Source organism: Podarcis bocagei, assembly GCF_964188305.1.
Source record: "Podarcis bocagei genome assembly, chromosome: 6".
NCBI lineage: Eukaryota > Metazoa > Chordata > Lepidosauria > Squamata > Lacertidae > Podarcis > Podarcis bocagei.
The window spans coordinates 93,737,447-93,756,137 of NC_138130.1; the positions used below are offsets into that span (position 1 = coordinate 93,737,447).

Here is an 18,691-nt window from a genome sequence, read left to right on the forward strand (position 1 = left end):
CAATTAGCATTATCCTGCCTTAGAAAAAGCACTAAACTATGTCAGAAAATAACAATCAACATCTAAAAAAAGCGTTGGAGGCAGACAAAGCGTTGAGAAAAAGGCTTATAAATGGTCAAATGTAGTCCTTGCAAATCATAACTTTTCTAGGAAGGCAAGAGTTTGGCAACAGGGGTGTTGGTGGTGGTTTCAACTAAGTTTTACTCGGTGTAGACCCATTGAAAGTAATGAACCTGACTAAGTCCATTAATTTCAATGGGTTTACTTTGAGTAAAACATAGTTGAGTTCCGCGCAGGAACTAAGTCTGCATTAATTAAATAATAATAATAATAATAATGATGATGATTGCTGAAGTGGTTATAGTAATCTTAGTCAATTGGCCACATGCTTTTGTCAACTAATAACTCCATTTATTAAGTCTCCATTAATTAAATAATAATAATAATGATGATGATGATGATGATTGCTGAAGTGGTTATAGTAATCTTAGTCAACTGGCCATGTGCTTTTGTCAACTGGTAACTCCATTAATTAAATCTCCAAGCGAGAGAAGCAAGAATAAATAAAAAAAAGGAAAAATCACACCCGATTTGCTTCTATATGATACACACAGAGGCACCCCCCCTCTTTCCCAGGAGGGCTCTGTCTTTAAAATGAAAACAGGAGACTCTTAAATGTTATGTTCCAAAGGAAGCTACCTTACAATAGTCAGGATGCTTGTCTACCTAGTCAGTGTAATCTGACTGATGACAGCTCTCCAGGGTCTCAGGAGGAGATAGATATTTCCCATCATCTAGTACCTGTTTGTCGCTTTTTTTATTGGGTACCTGGGACTGACGTTGGGGCCCTGTGGGCAGGGAATACCTGCTGTACCACTGACATATGGTTCTTCCTCTCATAACAAAAATTGCATTTCTGCATAATTCTCATTTCTGGCCAGGCAGCTCTGGTTTTTGTGGGCTCTTTCATCATGTGCCTTTTCAGGGGAGTGTGTGTGTGTGTGTGTGTGTGTGTGTGTGTGTGTGTGTGTGTGTAACCAAGCATCCTCCCATTCATTCAAATAAATGTCCAGTATCCCATTTCCATTTTTTAAAAAAGACCCTGTAACTTAGAGGAGATATTGTTTAACAGAAAGTAGAGTAGATAGTTGTTCGTATTGACAGATGGTTTTAAGTAATATTTTCTTCTAGTATGTGACCAGCAAAGAATAGAATAGAATAGAAGGAAAATCGGAAGTCTCTTTTTTGTAATTTTTTGCTAATGTTTCTCCGTTTCTGCTTTGTTTTCCCCCTCTCTCTTTCTCTCTTTTTCCTCTCTTTATTTCTATTGCCTCTTTCTCTTTTGATTCTCTTTCTCTCTTTATTTTATCTCAGATGGTTGTAATCTTATCGTATTACGGGGAAATCTCAATAAAAAATCTTATTGCAAAAAGAAGAAGAGGCCTTCACATGTTATTGATGTACAGTGGTATCTCGGGTTAAGTACTTAAGTTGTTCCGGAGGTCCGTTCTTAACCTGAAACTGTTCTTAACCTGAAGCACCACTTTAGCTAATGGGGCCTCCCACTGCCGCCGCGCCGCCACAGTGTGATTTCTGTTCTCATCCTGAAGCAAAGTTCTTAACCCGAGGTACTATTTCTGGGTTAGCGGAGTCTGTAACCTGAAGCATATGTAACCTGAAGCGTCTGTAACCCGAGGTACCACTGTAGTGGGCTAAGCAAATGAATGGTTGATTCAGTATTAAGGGACATTTGGTGGAGCTGTGGGTTAAATTGTACTGCTAATTACTTCCCCCCACAACTGCATTTCAACATGCTTCATTTTATTTCCCCCCACAGTGCCCAACAGCTTCTGAAGCAACTTTTGGGGTTCACGTTAAAGTCGTTGGCGACTGGACAGGTAGGTGAATGTTGGTTTAATCTCTCTCTTAACAGATGGCTTTGACCTGAAACCCCCTTTCCTCAGCAGCTTCCATCTAGAGGGCAATTTCGAATTATACGCTGTTTAGAACATGATTTCAAGGGGCTTGCCCCCCACCCCGGGTGATTTCTATTGCGGTTGTGCTGATGGCTTCATTCAGCTGTGCTTATACATGTCACTTGGTTGTTGTTGTCTTGAGTCCAGACAAATTGTTCTGATTGTCATGCTAATTGTTAATAATACGGCCCGTGTCTTGGCTTTTTCCTTTCAAAATATTATTTTCTGTGTGCAGCAACCTGCTTGCCTTTGGGCCACATGCGGTGGCTGTGGAAGTCAGTGCTGAAATGTGCATTTGCTAGATAAGGGGATTTTTTAATGCCAGCCGCTTGGTTGGCTTCCAGGTTAGTTAACACCTATGTCATGCTGAGATTACGGAGTTGCTTTCATGTTCTGATATGCTTCTCTCGGGCTGTGTGAGAACGTCACTGGGGTCCACTGGGCCTCTGCAGGAAATGAGGAATTCTACTTTTAATTTTCGTAGAATTGTAGCGTTGGAAAGGACCCCAAGGGTCATCTTGTCCAGCCCCCTTGCAATGCTGGAATCTCAGCTACAGCATCCATGACAGATGGCCAGCCAAACTCTGCTTAAAAGCATCCAAGGAAGGCGACAACCTCCTGTGGGGAGGGGAATTCGAAAGGCTGGATAGCAAGGGGAGTATGAAATGAATTTGCTCAAACTTGAGTCATGGGTCAGTGTGTGATGGTGGTGGAGGAGGATGAAATTGGGTAGGGGTGGGACCCACATATATAAATGGATGCCAACAGCATCAGTGGCTGATTGCATTCTCGTTTTCCTGATTACTATATGACCCAGGGGTCGGCAAGATTTATCTTGAGAGCCAGTGTGGTGTAGTGGTTAAGAATAGTGGACTCGTAATCTGGTGAACCGGGTTCGCTTCCCCGCTCCTCCACATGCAGCTGCTGGGTGACTTTGGGCTAGTCACACATAGTCTCTCAGCCTCACTCACCTCACAGAGTGTTTGTTGTGGGGGAGGAAGGGAAAGGAGATTGTTAGCCCCTTTGAGACTCCTTCGGGTAGTCATAAAGGGGGATATCGAATCCAAACTCTTCTTCTTCTTGCCTGGGCCACTTCACTTCAGCAGAGATCCCTCTGTGGGCCAGATTGCACGCCTCCCCGTGATTTTCGGCGTCTGCACAGACACGATTTCTGGTGCCACGGAAGCGAGTCTCCGTGCCATGCTGTGCTGCGCTGGTTTAGCGCAGTGCGTGGGACTCAGCGAGCGGGCGGCTCGGTTTGGGGGCAGCTCGTGGGCCAGTTAAACAACTGTGGGCCACTTGTGGCCCATGGGCCTTAGGATGCCGGCCCCTGCTATTACCGGTTGCAGTGAAGGGTCATTTTGTGCACTTTTAAGCTCTAATCAAATTGTCATAAACTGTGCTTTTGCACTGCTGTTCAGAGTAGTGGGTGGAAACCTACCATCGGCAGAACCGTCTCTGCTTGCTCAACAGCATGATCTCCCATCTTCTTCGCCTGCCTGCTGAGCTGGGGTTTGTCCTGACCCTGCAGAGCCAATTTGGGGAGCAGGGACTTGGGGGGGGGATGCACAGAGGGAAGGAGGGGGCAAGTCCCGTTGCACTAGCAGGACTCGTTCTGGCTCCCACTAGCACATCGCCTTAGCTGTATCCAGCCCAATAGTTATCTGTCTGTAGATCTATCTATCTAGTTTCTAGTTCAAGAAAAAACTTACATCAGGTTTTGGGCAACCTGTGGCCCTCCAGATATTGCCGGACTCCAACTCCCATCATCCCCAGCCAGCTTGACCCATGGAAGCTGGAGTTCAACAACTTCTGGAGTTCTACAGAAAAAGACCCATTGAAGTAGGAGGGCAAAGTTCCCATTGATCAAGCCTGGCATAGGGAGCAAACAGATTAATATATACATATTAGCACCAAAGCATTTAAAGGGCCACAGTTTACTTATTTCTGGCTTAGCACATGACACAATTCATTAGTCTTTAAGGTGTTGCAAGTGTCTGTAGCTTTTTGTTGTGACAAACTCAGTGTAGGCAACCCTCTATAAGTGTTGACAGAGGAGAGTGTTCAAATAACAGGTTTTAATAATAATAATAATAATAATAATAATAATAATAATAATAATAATAATAATAAATAAATAAAATATATTTATATCCCGCCCTCCCCAGCCAAAGCCGGGCTCAGAGCAGCTAACAACAATAAAATAATACAACATTCTAAAATCATTTCATTATAAGATCAGTTCAAATCAAATTAATGGCAACCATTGGGCTAGAGTTCTGTGAGGATTGCCAAAGGTGGGGTCAGGCTGAGCTGGAACAGTTCTGTCTTGCAGGCCCTGCGGAAAGACGTCAAGTCCCGCAGGGCCCTAGTCTCTTGTGACAGAGCGTTCCACCAGATTGGGGCCACAGCCAAAAAAGCCCTGGCTCTGGTTGAGGCCACCCTAACCTCCCTGTGGCCCGGCACCTCCAAGATGTTTTTGTTTGAAGACCGCAGGGTCCTCCGTGGGACATACCAGGAGAGGCGGTCCTGTAGCTACGAGGGTCCTAGGCTGTATAGGGCGTTAAAGGCTAAAACCAGCACCTTAAACCTGATCCTGTACTCCACCGGGAGCCAGTGTAGCTGGTATAGCACTGGGTGAATGTGATCCCGCAGCGAAAACCCCGTAAGGAATTTCGCCGTGGCATTCTGCACCCGCTGGAGTTTCTGGGTCAGTCTCAAGGTCAGCCCCACGTAGAGCGAGTTACAATAATCCAGTCTGGAGGTGACCGTTGCGTGGATCACAGTGGCTAGGTCAGGGCGAGTGTTTACGTCGGTTACTGTGGCTGTGTGATAGCTCTGCGAGCATGCACAACACACACACCCTGACACACACACACCGTGCTTGCCATGTGACCTGCATCACTTTGATGAAATAGGTTCATGAGACTTCCTGGATCAGATTCTTCCTCTTCTCACCTGCCCTGCCTCCCAGTCTAGGGAGTGGTGCGGGCAGGAATGAGGCTATAAAGAAGAGCCTCACAGGACCTGATCCCCCATAAATTGCTATGGCAGCCTGGGAGCTGACTGCAAACATGTGATTTGTGGTCCATGAATGTGCTAAGTACCATCAGTGTGTTCATGAGCATGACCTGTGTTGCTTTCTTCTGCCCCCAAAAGTTTAGCTGTGGTAAATATTTTGTAGATTACGTCACTCGTTTCCAACTCATTCTGCTCCTTTATTTGATCTGCATCCCTTTGCAGCACCTTTTAGTACCGTGTCGTGTTTGTTTTAAGGCTGACATCCTTTGAAGACAGCTGTGGCCAGAGGGCTTGTCTTTACTTTCCAAGAATGCAACAGCCAGCAAAACAAAACCAGCTACATAAAAGCATTCTGCAAATCCAAGAAACATTCTAACATCCCTCCTGCTTCCTTTCCTAAATATATTTCAGGCTGACATTAATACTGTAAGGTATGTTTGTACGACGTTGCACAGTCTACTACAATAGAAACTATATAGTACACAGAATAATTAGGATGAATGCTAAACTGATAGTTTTGCTTGCAAGGCTCGCTTTATGCTGCGTTACAAAAATAAGTGGAATGTAACACATGTAACTTCCCTATGAAACACATATGTTCACGGCAAAATTTGTGCCTTGGATCAGCATGTGAGCTGTGTGTGAGGGCACGTGTTTGTGCTGCAGCTTAGTCCTGGGACATCAACAAACATTCCTCAACTGAGCATGTGCAGAGTGCACTTCTAATAGCAACAAATAACTGCAACTGGGACCAGTAGACTCTGGAGAGGGGCTTCTAGGCTATAGGAGTTTAAACCCTGTTGTTATTGTTGTTTAGTTATTTAGTCATATCCGACTCTTCGTGACCCCATGGACCAGAGCACGCCAGGCCCTCCTGTCTTCCACTGCCTCCCGCAGTTCGGTCAAACTCATGTTAGTAGCTTCGAGAACACTGTCCAACCATCTCGTCCTCTGTCGTCCCCTTCTCCTTGTGCCCTCCATCTTTCCCAACATCAGGGTCTTTTCCAGGGAGTCTTCTCTTCTCATGGGATGGCCAAAGTACTGGAGCCTCAGCTTCAGGATCTGTCCTTCCAGTGAGCACTCAGGGCTGATTTCCTTAGGAATGGATAGGTTTGATCTTATTGCAGTCCATGGGACTCTCAAGAGTCTTCTCCAGCACCATAATTCAAAAGCATCACTTCTTTGGCGATCAGCCTTCTTTATGGCCCAGCTCTCCCTTCCATACATCACTACTGGGAAAACCATAGCTTTAACTATATGGACCTTTCTTGGCAAGGTGATGTCTCTGTTTAAACCCTACTACCCATATTTTTTTAAAAAAAATCTTGCTAGTCATGTATCATGCTAGTCCTACTCAGAGTAAACCCACTGAAATTGATAGGCATAACTAACTTAGGGCCATTTATTCCAGTGAGTCAACTCTAGCTGGGTACAGCCCTAAAAGATTGCCAATGTATGAGGCAGAGTGGCAGAGCACAGATTTTACATCTAGAAGTTTTCTTGCCAATTGTAAGTGTGGTACACAGCTAGGCTGGAATAAACCTCTGCCTCAAACTCTATGACTGAGCTAGGGCCTTCCCTTTACCAAGATAAAAAGAAAAGGGACCCCTGACCATTAGGTCCAGTCGCAGACGACTCTGGGGTTGCGGCGCTCATCTCGCTTTATTGGCAGAGGGAGCTGGCCTACAGCTTCTGGGTCATGTGGCCAGCATGATTAAACCGCTTCTGGCAAACCAGAGCAGAGCACGGAAACGCCGTTTACCTTCCCGCTGGAGCGGTACCTATTTACCTACTTGCACTTTGATGTGCTTTCGAACTGCTAGGTTGGCAGGAGCAGGGACCGAGCAACGGGAGCTCACCCCATCGCAGGGATTCGAACCGCCAACCTTCTGATTGGCAAGTCCTAGGCTCTGTGGTTGAACCCACAGTGCCCCTTTACCAAGATAAATCTCCCTTAATACTGAATCAGCCATTCATTTGCTTAGCCCGCTATTCTCTCTCTGTCTCAACTGAGGGCAACTCTCCAAATCTTGGACATTTCCCAGTTTTGGCTGTTGACTAGCACCTCTGAACCACCAATGACAGAACTTGGCATCCACCATCTGAATTTCCCACAATGCACTTCTCTGGAAGTGCCAGAGTTCTGGTGCATTACAAATCACAGTGGCCAACAGTGGCCAGCACCTTTCTGAGTGACCCCTCAACTCTGGGGCTGGCTGGCTCTACTGAGAGCTTGGAAGGCTACTAAGGTCCTTTGCTGCTTGCGATAATTTAGCGATAAAAAGTCAGAGCTGTTCGCTGAGCAATGCATCATCCTCCGCAACCCAAGAGATGTGATTAGAGCTGCTGAAGAACTGAAGCATGTAATTGATAGTGACCACAGTTTGACAGCGCTGGATGCAAGCTGGTGGGGCCCCAGGAGTTAGTGGGCGGGCAGGGGTTAGAGAAATAAGACTGTGGCTTCAGAACGAGGTGAGCGACACAGCCCACTCATTAGCCAACTTTCATTAATTGCTTGTGACTTTTTAAAGGGGAAAAAAATCTTCTAATGAACGGCGGTAAACAAACAGAGATCAAGCAATTATCACCTTAATCTCTTTTCGAGCTTCCTTCTGCAAGAGTTTCATTTTTCTTTCAGTGTTAAAAAAAAATCACCTTACAGGAGTTAATCTCAGAGTGGGAGAAGAATAGAGCAAGAGGCATAAATAAATCATTGTATCTCTGTTGTTTATTGTTCATAATAATGTTATATAATAATAATAATAATAATAATAATAATAATAATAATAATAATAAGCATTTATATCCCCTCTTTTTCTCCAAGCTCAAGGTGGTGTACCTGGTGCACTCACTCCTCATTTAATCCCCCAAACCACCCTGTGAGGGAGGTTAGGCTGAGAGGCAGTGACGGTTAAAGGTCACCCAGTGAGCTTCATGGCCAAGTGAAGATTTGACCCCTGATCTTCTAGGTCCTAGTCCAATATTCTAACCACTATGCCACGTCATCTCTTGGCTGCCCTGCTCACCCTTTGCGGAAGTGCTGCTGTTGGCCTAAAGCTATCCAAGTCTTGCTTACCCTCCAGGGAAGATTGCTGCAATGCATTCTGGGTGGGGTGTGTGACATACTTTTGCCCCCTTAAAGCAGACTTGGTGAACTGCTGGTCCAGAAGGCTGCCTCATCAAGCCAACAGCCTCCCCTCCTCTCCCACTGAAGTGTTCAAACCAGCTTGCCTTTCCAGTGGGCAGAACACTCTTTTCATGCCTAATAATAGTGTGCTGCGTGTGGGAGGGCATGTTGGGGAAGTTGGGTCTGGTGAGGCAAGGGTTAATTATCCTCTCCCTATGCACTGTGCCCCACCTCCACTGAACCCCCCCCCCCACACTCCTGTGTGGCAATGAAACTTTGTGTGTGTGTGGAGCTCAAACAGGAATCTTTCAATCCTAGTAGCTCGGAGAACAGAAAATCTTCATGAAGAGAATCACTAGATGCAGAGGAAGGTTTTAACTTTCCCTCCCTCAGCTGCAGTCTCCATGAAGTACCGTATTTTTTGCTCCATAAGACGCACCTGACCATAAGACACACCTAGTTTTTAGAGGAGTAAAACAAGAAAAAAAATATTCTGAACGAAACAGTGGGTGTATGATTTTTGTGGTTCATGCTATGGCAGCCTCCTTTATCGCTAGAGTCCCTTATCTCCTCTCCCGATCGCTTGCTGATCAGCTGCTAAGCGGCTTTGTTTCAACACCCCCTTCCCTCTTTCTAAAAAAAAAAAATAGCACAATCTGCTTTTCGCCCCTGGGCAATTCAGCTCCAGGGACCACACATTGGCTCCATAAGATGCACAGACATTTTCCCTTACTTTTTAGGAGGAAAAAGGTGCGTCTTATGGGGTGAAAAATACGATATGCCTCTCCTTCAGACTTTAGGCTTGGAAAAAAGCTGGGAAACTTGTTTGCATGTGTCCAAGTCCCAGAGCCCGTGCTTATGCATGTAAGAGAGAGAGAGAGAGAGAGAGAGAGAGAGAGAGAGAGAGAGAGAGAGAATGAATGAATTCAAGAATAGGTCCTGATAGATTTGATTGTGTGTAACTGTCATGTATGCAAAATAAAAAAATTCCTTCCAGTAGCACCTTAAAGACCAACTAAGTTAGTTCTTGGTATGAGCTTTCGTGTGCATGCACACTTCTTCAGATACACTGAAACAGAAGTTGCCAGATCCTTCTATATAGTGAGAAGGTGGGGAGGGGTGTTACTCAGAAGGGTGGTGGGAATGGGAGATAGGCAGACAGCTGAGAGAGCCTCTTGATGACTCCTAACGACTGTAATAGGTCTTACAGGAAAAGGCAAGGGGTGGGAAGGTGAGAAATGGTTTAGTCATGTATAGTGAGATAAGAATCCAATGTCTTTGTTCAGCCCAGGTCTTTTCATGGTTTTAAGTTTGGTAATTAATTTGGTAATGTCATGTATGCAATTGAACACCCATGTAAAAATGGGTGGTTGTTGTTGGCACCCATCTGTCTCAAGAGACAATGGAGTGCACCTCCGGGGATCAAGCCAAACCTCTGCATTAGCATCACCAAAGTGACCTCCCCGGGGATCAAGCCAGGACAGTGTGGATGAAGGTCCTGGGCTGGCCACGTGACAAGGCCACTCCCCTCTTGGCCTTGCTGATGTGACCCAAAGGAGAGCAAGACGTTTGGCACCAGCTGGGCTGCAGGAGTTCCTGGAAGGAGGCATACAAGGTACCGCGAAACTGTGATAGGGACTGCCCTCTGGATTTGTGTAGGGTTTACTCTTGAGCCTTTTCCTCCCTGGAGAAATCCAACAAGGCATGGCGTGTCCCCCACCAGAGGTTGTGCTGCTCCCCTAACACCCCAGTGGGTGGGTGTAGATGGGACTATCTCAGACCTAGATGGGACTATATCAGACTATAAACAGCCTCAGTCCAGTATATCTGAAGGAGCGTCTCTACCCCCATCGTTCTACCTGGACACTGAGGTCCAGTGCTGAGGGCCTTCTGGCAGTTCCCTCATTGCAAGAAGCCAAGTTACAGGGAACCAGGGAGAGGGCCTTCTCGGTAGTGGCACCCGCCCTGTGGAACGCCCTCCCACCAGATGTCAAAGAGAAGAACAACTACCAGACTTTTAGAAGACATCTGAAGGCAGCCCTGCTTAGGGAAGCTTTTAATGTTTGACGGACTATTGTATTTTAATATTTTGTTGGAAGCCGCCCAAAGTGGATGGGGTATAAATAAATAAATAAACTAATAAATAAATAAATAAATAAATAAAGCGTGCTGTGGTCCATGGGGTCACGAAGAGTCAGACACCACTGAACGACTAAATAACAACAACAACAACAACAACAACAACAACAACAACAACAACAACAACAACAACAACATAATAATAATAATAATAATAATAATAATAATAATAATAATAATTAGCAGTACCAGAAGAGTGAAAGAGTTGCTGGAAATCTCAGGTTGGGAGAGCCCTGTAGTGTTGTGTGTATGTGGCTGAGCTAAAAAGCCCTGTGTGATTTCCGGGCTGCAAAGATCAGCTTGTTTTCACGATCAGTTTGAAAGCATGCTACTGCAAGTAGATAAATAGGTACCGTTGCGGCAGGAAGTTAGACAGTGTTTCCGTGCACTCTGGCACTCGTCACAGTGTCCTGTTGTGCCAGAAGCGGTTTACTCATGCTGGCCACATGAGCCAGAAAGCTGCCTGCGGACGAACACCAGCTCCCTTAGCCTGAAAGTGAGATGAGCACCGCAACCCCATAGTCGCCTTTGGCTGGACTTAACCCTCCAGGGGTCCTTTACCTTACCTTTTACCTTAGTGTTAGTGGATCTGTACCTATGTATTTTTACTCCAAAGAACAAAAGAACTTTACATAGTAGGTAGCAATCTTTGTCTTGTGTCTAGATGCAATAGACCCTTTGAACTGGGTGGGAGAGAGGTTTTCCCTTTAACCAGGGACTCTGGGACAAGCTTTCTGCTGTGAGCAGAAAATCTCTGAAAACTCTGCTGGGACTCTGCATGCGTAGCTGATACATCACACAAGTTGAGGTGTGCTGACTTCCCCAATTCACCAAAAACACCAAGATGCAAAATCAGCAAACAAACAAAAAGATGAAAGAATGCAAAAAAAAAAAGCGTGAGAGAAAGAAAGACAAATAATTAAAACCAGAGTCAGCAGAAAAACCTATATAGGAAAGCTTGTCTAGACAACCGGAATGATGGAACATGGGGAAGGGGTCAGACAAGCCTCTCGTCAAATATTCACCATGGAATGACGTCATGTGATTATGCAGTTATATTTTATGGGTATTTGGGAGAGAGGAGAAAATGGGGGATGGCAGCTCCGAACAACTGTTTCAGCAGCTGTAAGAAAGGCCACTTCTGCCATTCGGAGGAGGTGGAGTTGCAGGCTTCACGGCTCCATCACACATGCGCGGCGGCTGGAACCCAGCCCCCACGTTATGGGGGGGATTCCCGGCCGCGTCACCTCCTGGCCAGCCAGTCGGCTGGCTCTGGAGGTGTGGCCTGCCTTATTTAAACCAGGATGCGGCCGGGGATCTCCCTCTTTGCTGCCTGCCAGCTGTTCCTACTTTTCCCACCCTCCCGCCCTATAAGGTTTTCGTTCCTGGACCTTGCTATGGACCTTGGTTGGTCGCCGTTGAGGGGTCTGGTAGGAATTTTTCCACTTGGCAAATTGGCACCAGCCACTTGGTTTTCGCCTACCTCATAGCAAATTGTCACAACTTTCTGGGTATTGGCGGTTAGGCATTGGTATTGTTTGGTAAATGGAAGAGGGGAGGAAGCGCCATCACCTGCCCCACATATTGAAGGGTAGTCCGGTAAAGGATTCCAGGGGGCGTGGCCCTGTCCGAAGCCTATGGAGGTGAGGGCCTAAGGCATGCCCCCTATCGGTGACCCCGGGGGATTTCCTAGTCGATGTGCATCAGCAGGACTCCCCCTACTGGTGGTTAGCCCTTCCCGGACTTCAAGCAGACGGGCTGAAGTCGGATATAGCCGGCTTGTGCTTTGGCTGATGGGAGTTGTAGTTCAGTTGCGCTGGGCAGGTCAAAGGTCCTGCACGCCTCTCTATGGTGTCAGTGTTTCTCAAACTTGGGTCCCCAGCTGTTGTTGGACTACAACTCCCATCATCCCTAGCTAGCAGGACCAGTGGTCAGGGATGATAGGAGTTGTAGTCCAACAACAACAGCTGTTTTCCCAGTAATGATGTATGGAAGTGAGAGCTGGACCATAAAGAAGGCTGATCGGCGAAGAATTGATGCATTTGAATTATGGTGCTGGAGGAGACTCTTGAGAGTCCCATGGACTGCAAGAAGATCAAACCTATCTATTCTTCAGGAAATCAGCCCTGACTGCTCACTGGAAGAACAGATCCTGAAGCTGAGGCTCCAATACTTTGGCCACCTCATGAGAAGAGAAGACTCCCTGGAAAAGACCCTGATGTTGGGAAAGATAGCGGGCACAAGGAGAAGGGGACGACAGAGGACGAGATGGCTGGACAGTGTTCTCGAAGCTACCAGCATGAGTTTGACCAAACTGCGGGAGGCAGTGGATGAGTGCCTGGTGTGCTCTGGTCCATGGAGTCATGAAGAGTCAGACACGACTAAACAACAACAACAACAACAACAACAACAATAGGTTCTGCTTTGCCTGCAGAAGATTCCTTTCACTGCTCCTCGTAGCTGTCCTGGATAGTACTAGCTACCTCCAAAATAAAGGAAGGAAGTGGAGAATGTTGCATGCCTCTTGACTTTGTGCTAGATTGGTCAGCTAGTTGCCATCTGCCTTGTCTCCATCTGGTTTTGTTCCTTCACTGAACCTGCCCTGGTTCCCAGTGGGCTTCTTCCAAGGTGTGCACTCGAAAGCAATTATCTTTTTAAAAAGGAACGCAATTCTCTGTGCCAGCCACAGCATAAATCCCAAACGCACTTCTTTCATGGGAATAGATGCTGTTTTGTGCTTACAACACAAGATTCAAGCCCCAGAGGTATGCAAATCTCTGCTTGGCCACATGGCCACTCACAGATCTGTAGCCGCTGTGTAGGGAATTTCTAAGAAAGCCATGCAGCCAAACTCATGTTAGTAGCTTTGAGAACACTGTCCAACCACCCCTTCCTCTGTTGTCCCCTTCTTGAAGGACCGGGTTCTGTCCCTTAACCACATGCCATGTGAAGAAGTACTTTTTTTATCTGTCTTGACTCTTCATATATATATATACACACACACACACACACACACACACACACACATATATATATATATATATATATATATACACACACACACACACACACACACACACACACACACACATATATTTACACACACACACACACACACCGTTTTTTAAATAGTATCCTTATACAATTAAATCATTTTCAATTTTTTATACATCTGAGATTATTTGAATCACCTGGTTCGCCCCTGCCCGATTTCCAATGTTTCTCTCTTTCTACTGCATCTAATTACATTTTTCAAATTCGATTTATATCCATTTTTAACTTTAGCCTTATCGCATTATAAGTGTTCTAACAATCCTGCCAACGTTTTTAAATATCTACGGTGATCTTTAAGGTACTGTATAATTTTTCCCCACTCTTTACTAAATTTCTTGCCATCTTGGCGTCTGATCTCACAGCCATTTTTGCCATTTTGGCATAGTCCAGCATCTTGATGATCCATTCTTCTTTTGCTGGGACTTTCTCTTCCTTCCATTTCTGGGCGGAAAGCATTCATGTGGCTGTCGACACATACATAAATAATCTTTTCAAGATGAAATACCAAACGCCTGCCTTGACTCTTCCAATATCCAGCTTCCTTGGATGTCCCCGGTTTCTACTATTATGAGAGAAGAAAACCTTTTCGCTATCTACGATGGGTAGCCTCCTCAAGGAGGGGAATCTGCCGAGGTAATTCATCCAAGAGCTCTTCTCCCTATACAGAACATTCCCTGCTTCTCTTGCTCCGAGGGGGCTGGGAGAAGGTTCATTTTGTTTTGTTTTCTTTGTTAGGAGAAAGGGTTTCCCACAACAAATGATTCTCAAGGATTTCAGCACTGCACTCCAGTCAGCTGTTAGCAGGAAATGGAACCTCCAAAGAGACCAGGTCTTGGGAAAATGCATGAGCATCCATCCCAGCAGACTCTCCAAGTTAATGTGAACAGGAAGTTTAATTAGAATCCAGCTGGGGTCTGATGGTTGTACACACTGCCCTGTTCGCTTCAAAGCAGCTGCTGAATGAAAGCATTTACAGCGAGACTTTTCAGTGTTTTCAGCCAGACAGGTCCACTGAACAGCAAATGGGAGCCTTCCTCTTCCCCAAAGGCTTCTTGCAGCTTGAACTGTGCCTAGAATGCATGGTTCTCTACGGGTTTTCCTCTTGCCCCACTCCTTCCCAAGGGAAAACCCATTCTTTGGTGATGAATCGGAACAGAGGGAAATCTGGGGAAAACTCAAATTGCTGTTTACTCCAATCTAGCAAATAATAAAATTATTGAGTGTTGAGGAGCTGTTTTCCCCTGGGGGGAATTCAACAGGACAAAGGGGAATTGTGGATAAGCCCTCAGATATCTCTCTTATCCACTCTATTTCCCCATCCTTCTTCTGCTAAATATCAGACTGCCTATCTCAAAACACAAATGGGAAGAAGTCATGCAAGATTCTCTCCCTCCCTCTGCTGCTCACCCCGATTTGAAGCTGCAATCCAGGAAGATGAAACTGAAGGAGTTTTCAAAGTGCTTTTGGTGGGGTGTGTGTGTGTGTTTCAGCTCAGGGAATTGCTCAGAGAAAATTGACTCTAGGCTGTGTGCTGATCAGCTGCAAAGCTGTGGATCCTAGCTGGTGTCTGCAAGGTCTCCAGTTTTAATAGAGTGACTCTAGAGTAAGCGATTTGGGAATTTGCACCTAATGTTTCTTTTCCATTCGTTACACAGGTGGCTGTTTTTATTTTGGTGAAAGGGTTGCATCACCACGGCATAGAAACCCAGAGACAGAAACATTCAAGAACACACACACACACACACACACACACACACACACACACACGAATTTGTTCTTGCAAAAGAAGTCTGCATGGCCACCAATTTGGATGGCTTTAGAAGAGGGTTAGGCAAATCAATGGAGGATAAGGCTAACTATGATGGCTATGTTCTATTTCCACTCTCAGTGGCAACAGGTCTCTGAATAGCACTTGTGGAAAATCATAGGTGGGGAGAAAGATGTTCTGCTTGCAAGTTTCCTGTGGACATCTGCTTGTGAGAACCGAAGGCTAATGGAAAAAAACCTCACAGCTAGAAGTGTCTAAGGGCCAAAGTTCTCAAGACTGCTAATTTGCCATTTGGTTTAATTTTATTTTATATACAAATTGCTCAGGAGTGTCAGGTACCCCAAGTCTATGGGCATGTCTGGATTTAGTGTGGCTAAAATTATTTTTTAAACATTATTTTTTCCTGTAAATATTCAGATCAGCAGAAGTTGTGGCGAGGGGGAGACTATTTTCTTCACCAGTATGGCTCTGAGCTGGGAGGGGAGAGAGACTGCCCCCTCTGCTCTACACATTTAAGGTAGTTTTCTACCCATTCGTAGACATTACCCTTACTGCCGGCTTTTGTGGCTTCAGGAGAAGAATAGAATAAAATGCTTGAGCAGCAATTTACCACCTCAGGTGTGGGGGTGTAGCTGCATGAAGGCCCTCCAAATGTTGATGAACTACAATTCCCACCAACCCTGATCATTGGTGATGCTGCTTGGGGCTGACGGAGCTCTTAAGTCCACCAATATCTGGAGGGCCACAGGTTCCTCAACACTGGTCTACTGTGACCAGGAGCAAACCCTCAAGGCTTCAATTAGAGATCTTTTCCAGTCCCGCTACTCTAACTGGGTGAGGGTGAGGGGGGAGACTCCATCAGGCAAGGCCTCCTTCCACCTGCCTTGTCCCACCCCCTGGTCCTGGGTCTCCTCATAAGGAAGCTGTGCCTGGAGGAAGAACTGTGAGGGGGGAGACTCCATCAGGCAAGGCCTCCTTCCACCTGCCTTGCCCCACCTTCCAGTCTCTGCTTCTTATTTTGTATTGTATTATGTTGTGCACTGTGGTTTGCTGTTGTTTTATTGATTGGAGTTTAGAAATTACTTATTGTAATTGTTGAGTGGATTTCTGTTTAATTTTGAAATGCTGATATTTAATATTATTTTATATTATTTTACTGAATGCTGAATGTTATTTTATTTGCATATTGTATATTGTATTATGCATATTGTCTTATTTATATGATGTTAGCCGCTCTGAGCCTGGCTTTGGCTGGGGAGAGCGGGATACAAATAAAATTTTATTATTATTATTATTATTATTATTATTATTATTATTATTATTATTAACTGGAGTCCTGTCAGAGTTTGAAGCTGGCACTGCATGCTCTCGACCCCTGAGCAATGGTCTCTCCTCAGTGGAGGCAGCAGACGGTGCCTCCATGATCAGGAGAAGGAGGAGGAGGAATCTGGTGGTCTACACAGATATAGACCTATTCAAGTTGACAAGCCAGTTCCTGACCATACGGCACCCTTCAGCCCTGATGCATTTTTCGGTGGCATTTTGGCCTCCTCTAAACAGCGCTGTGTCTGTCTCTCTTCTGGAACATTTTCAGCACCGGTAACCAAAAAAAGCAAGGATTAATTGTGTATGAAGTGTAGCTGTTCAGGCCTGCTGCCCCAGGAGGAAGGTTTCTCCATTCACCAGGAACATGAGAGAGAGAGAGAGAGAGAGAGAGAGAGAGAGAGAGAGAGAGAAGAGAATTTGTTTCGTGAGGCTTTGTGGCTTTATGTTCTAACTCTCTAGGAATGCTTTTGTCTTTCCAAGTGGTTTTCTTCGCCCAGCTCCTTAAAGGAAGCTAGGGATGTTTGTAGCATCAATGGGTCCCCTGCCACCACCGCCTCCTCATAGGAGGTGATCACACAGCAGAACATTTAACCCTTGAGTGTTAGGAACTTGTAAGATAATTTGCATGTCGAGGTCCTCCAAGCCACCCCCAAATAATCCACACTTCACACATAATTTTTGTTTAAGGCTTTTGGCATAATTTTGGCCACAACTTTATTAAAATACATAAATGTGAGTGGTTGCTTAGGCATTGGTTATGACTATCTGTCCCCACGCCTAGGGACAGAACTGACTTCCAGATTCCAGTGAAAGCCAGTAAGGTAAAATCATACTGGGGAGAGCATGGAGCCGCGCAACAGACCCTCACACCCCCCCTCCGCATGCTCCCGGGGGCTTGCGCGGCTCTAAGCCCCCTTAGAATGGCAAGCCCCTGGATTCCTTTAACGGAAGTCCCTTTCTGCAGCAGGCACCGCCAATCCTTACCCCTCCACCAACCAATTTTTTAACCAATGCCTAACCGCAACCTTACAAGTTGTGACGATTTGCTACGCAGTAGGCAAAAACCAAATGGCATCAGCCAATTGGACAAAATTCCTACCAGGCCCCTGCCCCAAAAGCAGGCGACCCCATGACAGGCATAGCAAGGTCAACCAAGATTCCCTAAATTAGGGAGGGTTAGCGGGTGATCCGATGCACACAGCTAAAGAACCCAGTCAGTGCTGTGTGACTTCACTTTATAATCTTTGGTCCAACCCCCTAAATTGCAACACCAAATTTTGCACAACAACCCAACCGCCCAATCACTGCGGATGGTCATCCAAACTAACCCGCCCAGCAATAGAGGGGTGGCCTGCCAGACCCCACTGCAACATGTGCTCTCTATGAATGAGAACATGCTTTGGCATCAAACTAAGCCCTCTGCTCCTGAACTAACTCTCTCTTTCTCTCTCTCTCTCTCTGGCTGCGTGCCCACCGTACAGTTAAAGCACACTGAATCCTGGGGAAGGAAAGATTACCCAGCAAAAACCCACTAAGTTCACCAAGCCCTTGGTAGGCTGGTTTTGGCTTGCAAAAACGCACAACCTCTCTCCACATGTGGTGGGCCGTGTAAAGGCCAATCAATTGTACAAGAATCCTGGGGAAATGGAGGTTCTTTGGGTAGGTGGGTCCGCAAGATAGACAAGTTGCCTGTTCTGAATGGCGTTGCACTCCTTCTGAAGGCGCAAGTGTGTGGTTTGGGGGTGCTCCTGGATACTGGTCATTGTCAACGGTGGCCCAAGTGTCCTCTGTGGCAAGCAGTGCCGTTTCCTAGCTTCTGTTTCTCCAGCTACAGCAGTTCCTGGACAGGAATAGCCTGGCTGCTGTAAAAACTTTGCCATTGTTTACTAAGATTTTGTTTGGTATTGCCCAACTCTGGATTTTTGTGTTTTTCTTCTTCTTATGTACCGGCATACAGGCCTGGGGTTGTGTCCAAGAAATTCATCCCATCAACACAAGGAATTATGCTTCCTTGACACAACTCCCACCTGCCCCCGGAGCAGGGTTTTTTAAAAATCATTTTTATTTGGTTTTACGAATACAGTGGTATCTTGGTTTAAGAACAGCTTAGTTTATGAACAACTTGGATTAAGAACTCTGCAAAACACCCAGAAGTAGGTGTTTTGGTTTGTGAACTTTGCCTTGGAAGCAGAACAGGTTTCGCTTCCTGATGAGTGTGTTTCATTTGTAAACTGAGTCCCCCGCTGCTATGGGAAAGCACACCTTGGTTTAAGATCGCTT

General features: G+C 45.8%; 1 protein-coding gene across 4 annotated transcripts in view; it reads left to right on the top strand.

Annotated features, from left to right (window-relative positions):
• NOX4 (NADPH oxidase 4) overlaps positions 1-18,691 on the top strand; it is a 94,964-nt gene that overhangs the window by 46,973 nt on the left and 29,300 nt on the right. For all 4 annotated transcript variants that reach the window (XM_081197388.1, XM_081197385.1, XM_081197386.1 and 1 more), the window contains one exon: positions 1,838-1,898. In XM_081197388.1, the coding sequence (XP_081053514.1) occupies positions 1,838-1,898 (61 nt within the window). The remainder of the gene's footprint in view (positions 1-1,837; positions 1,899-18,691) is intronic.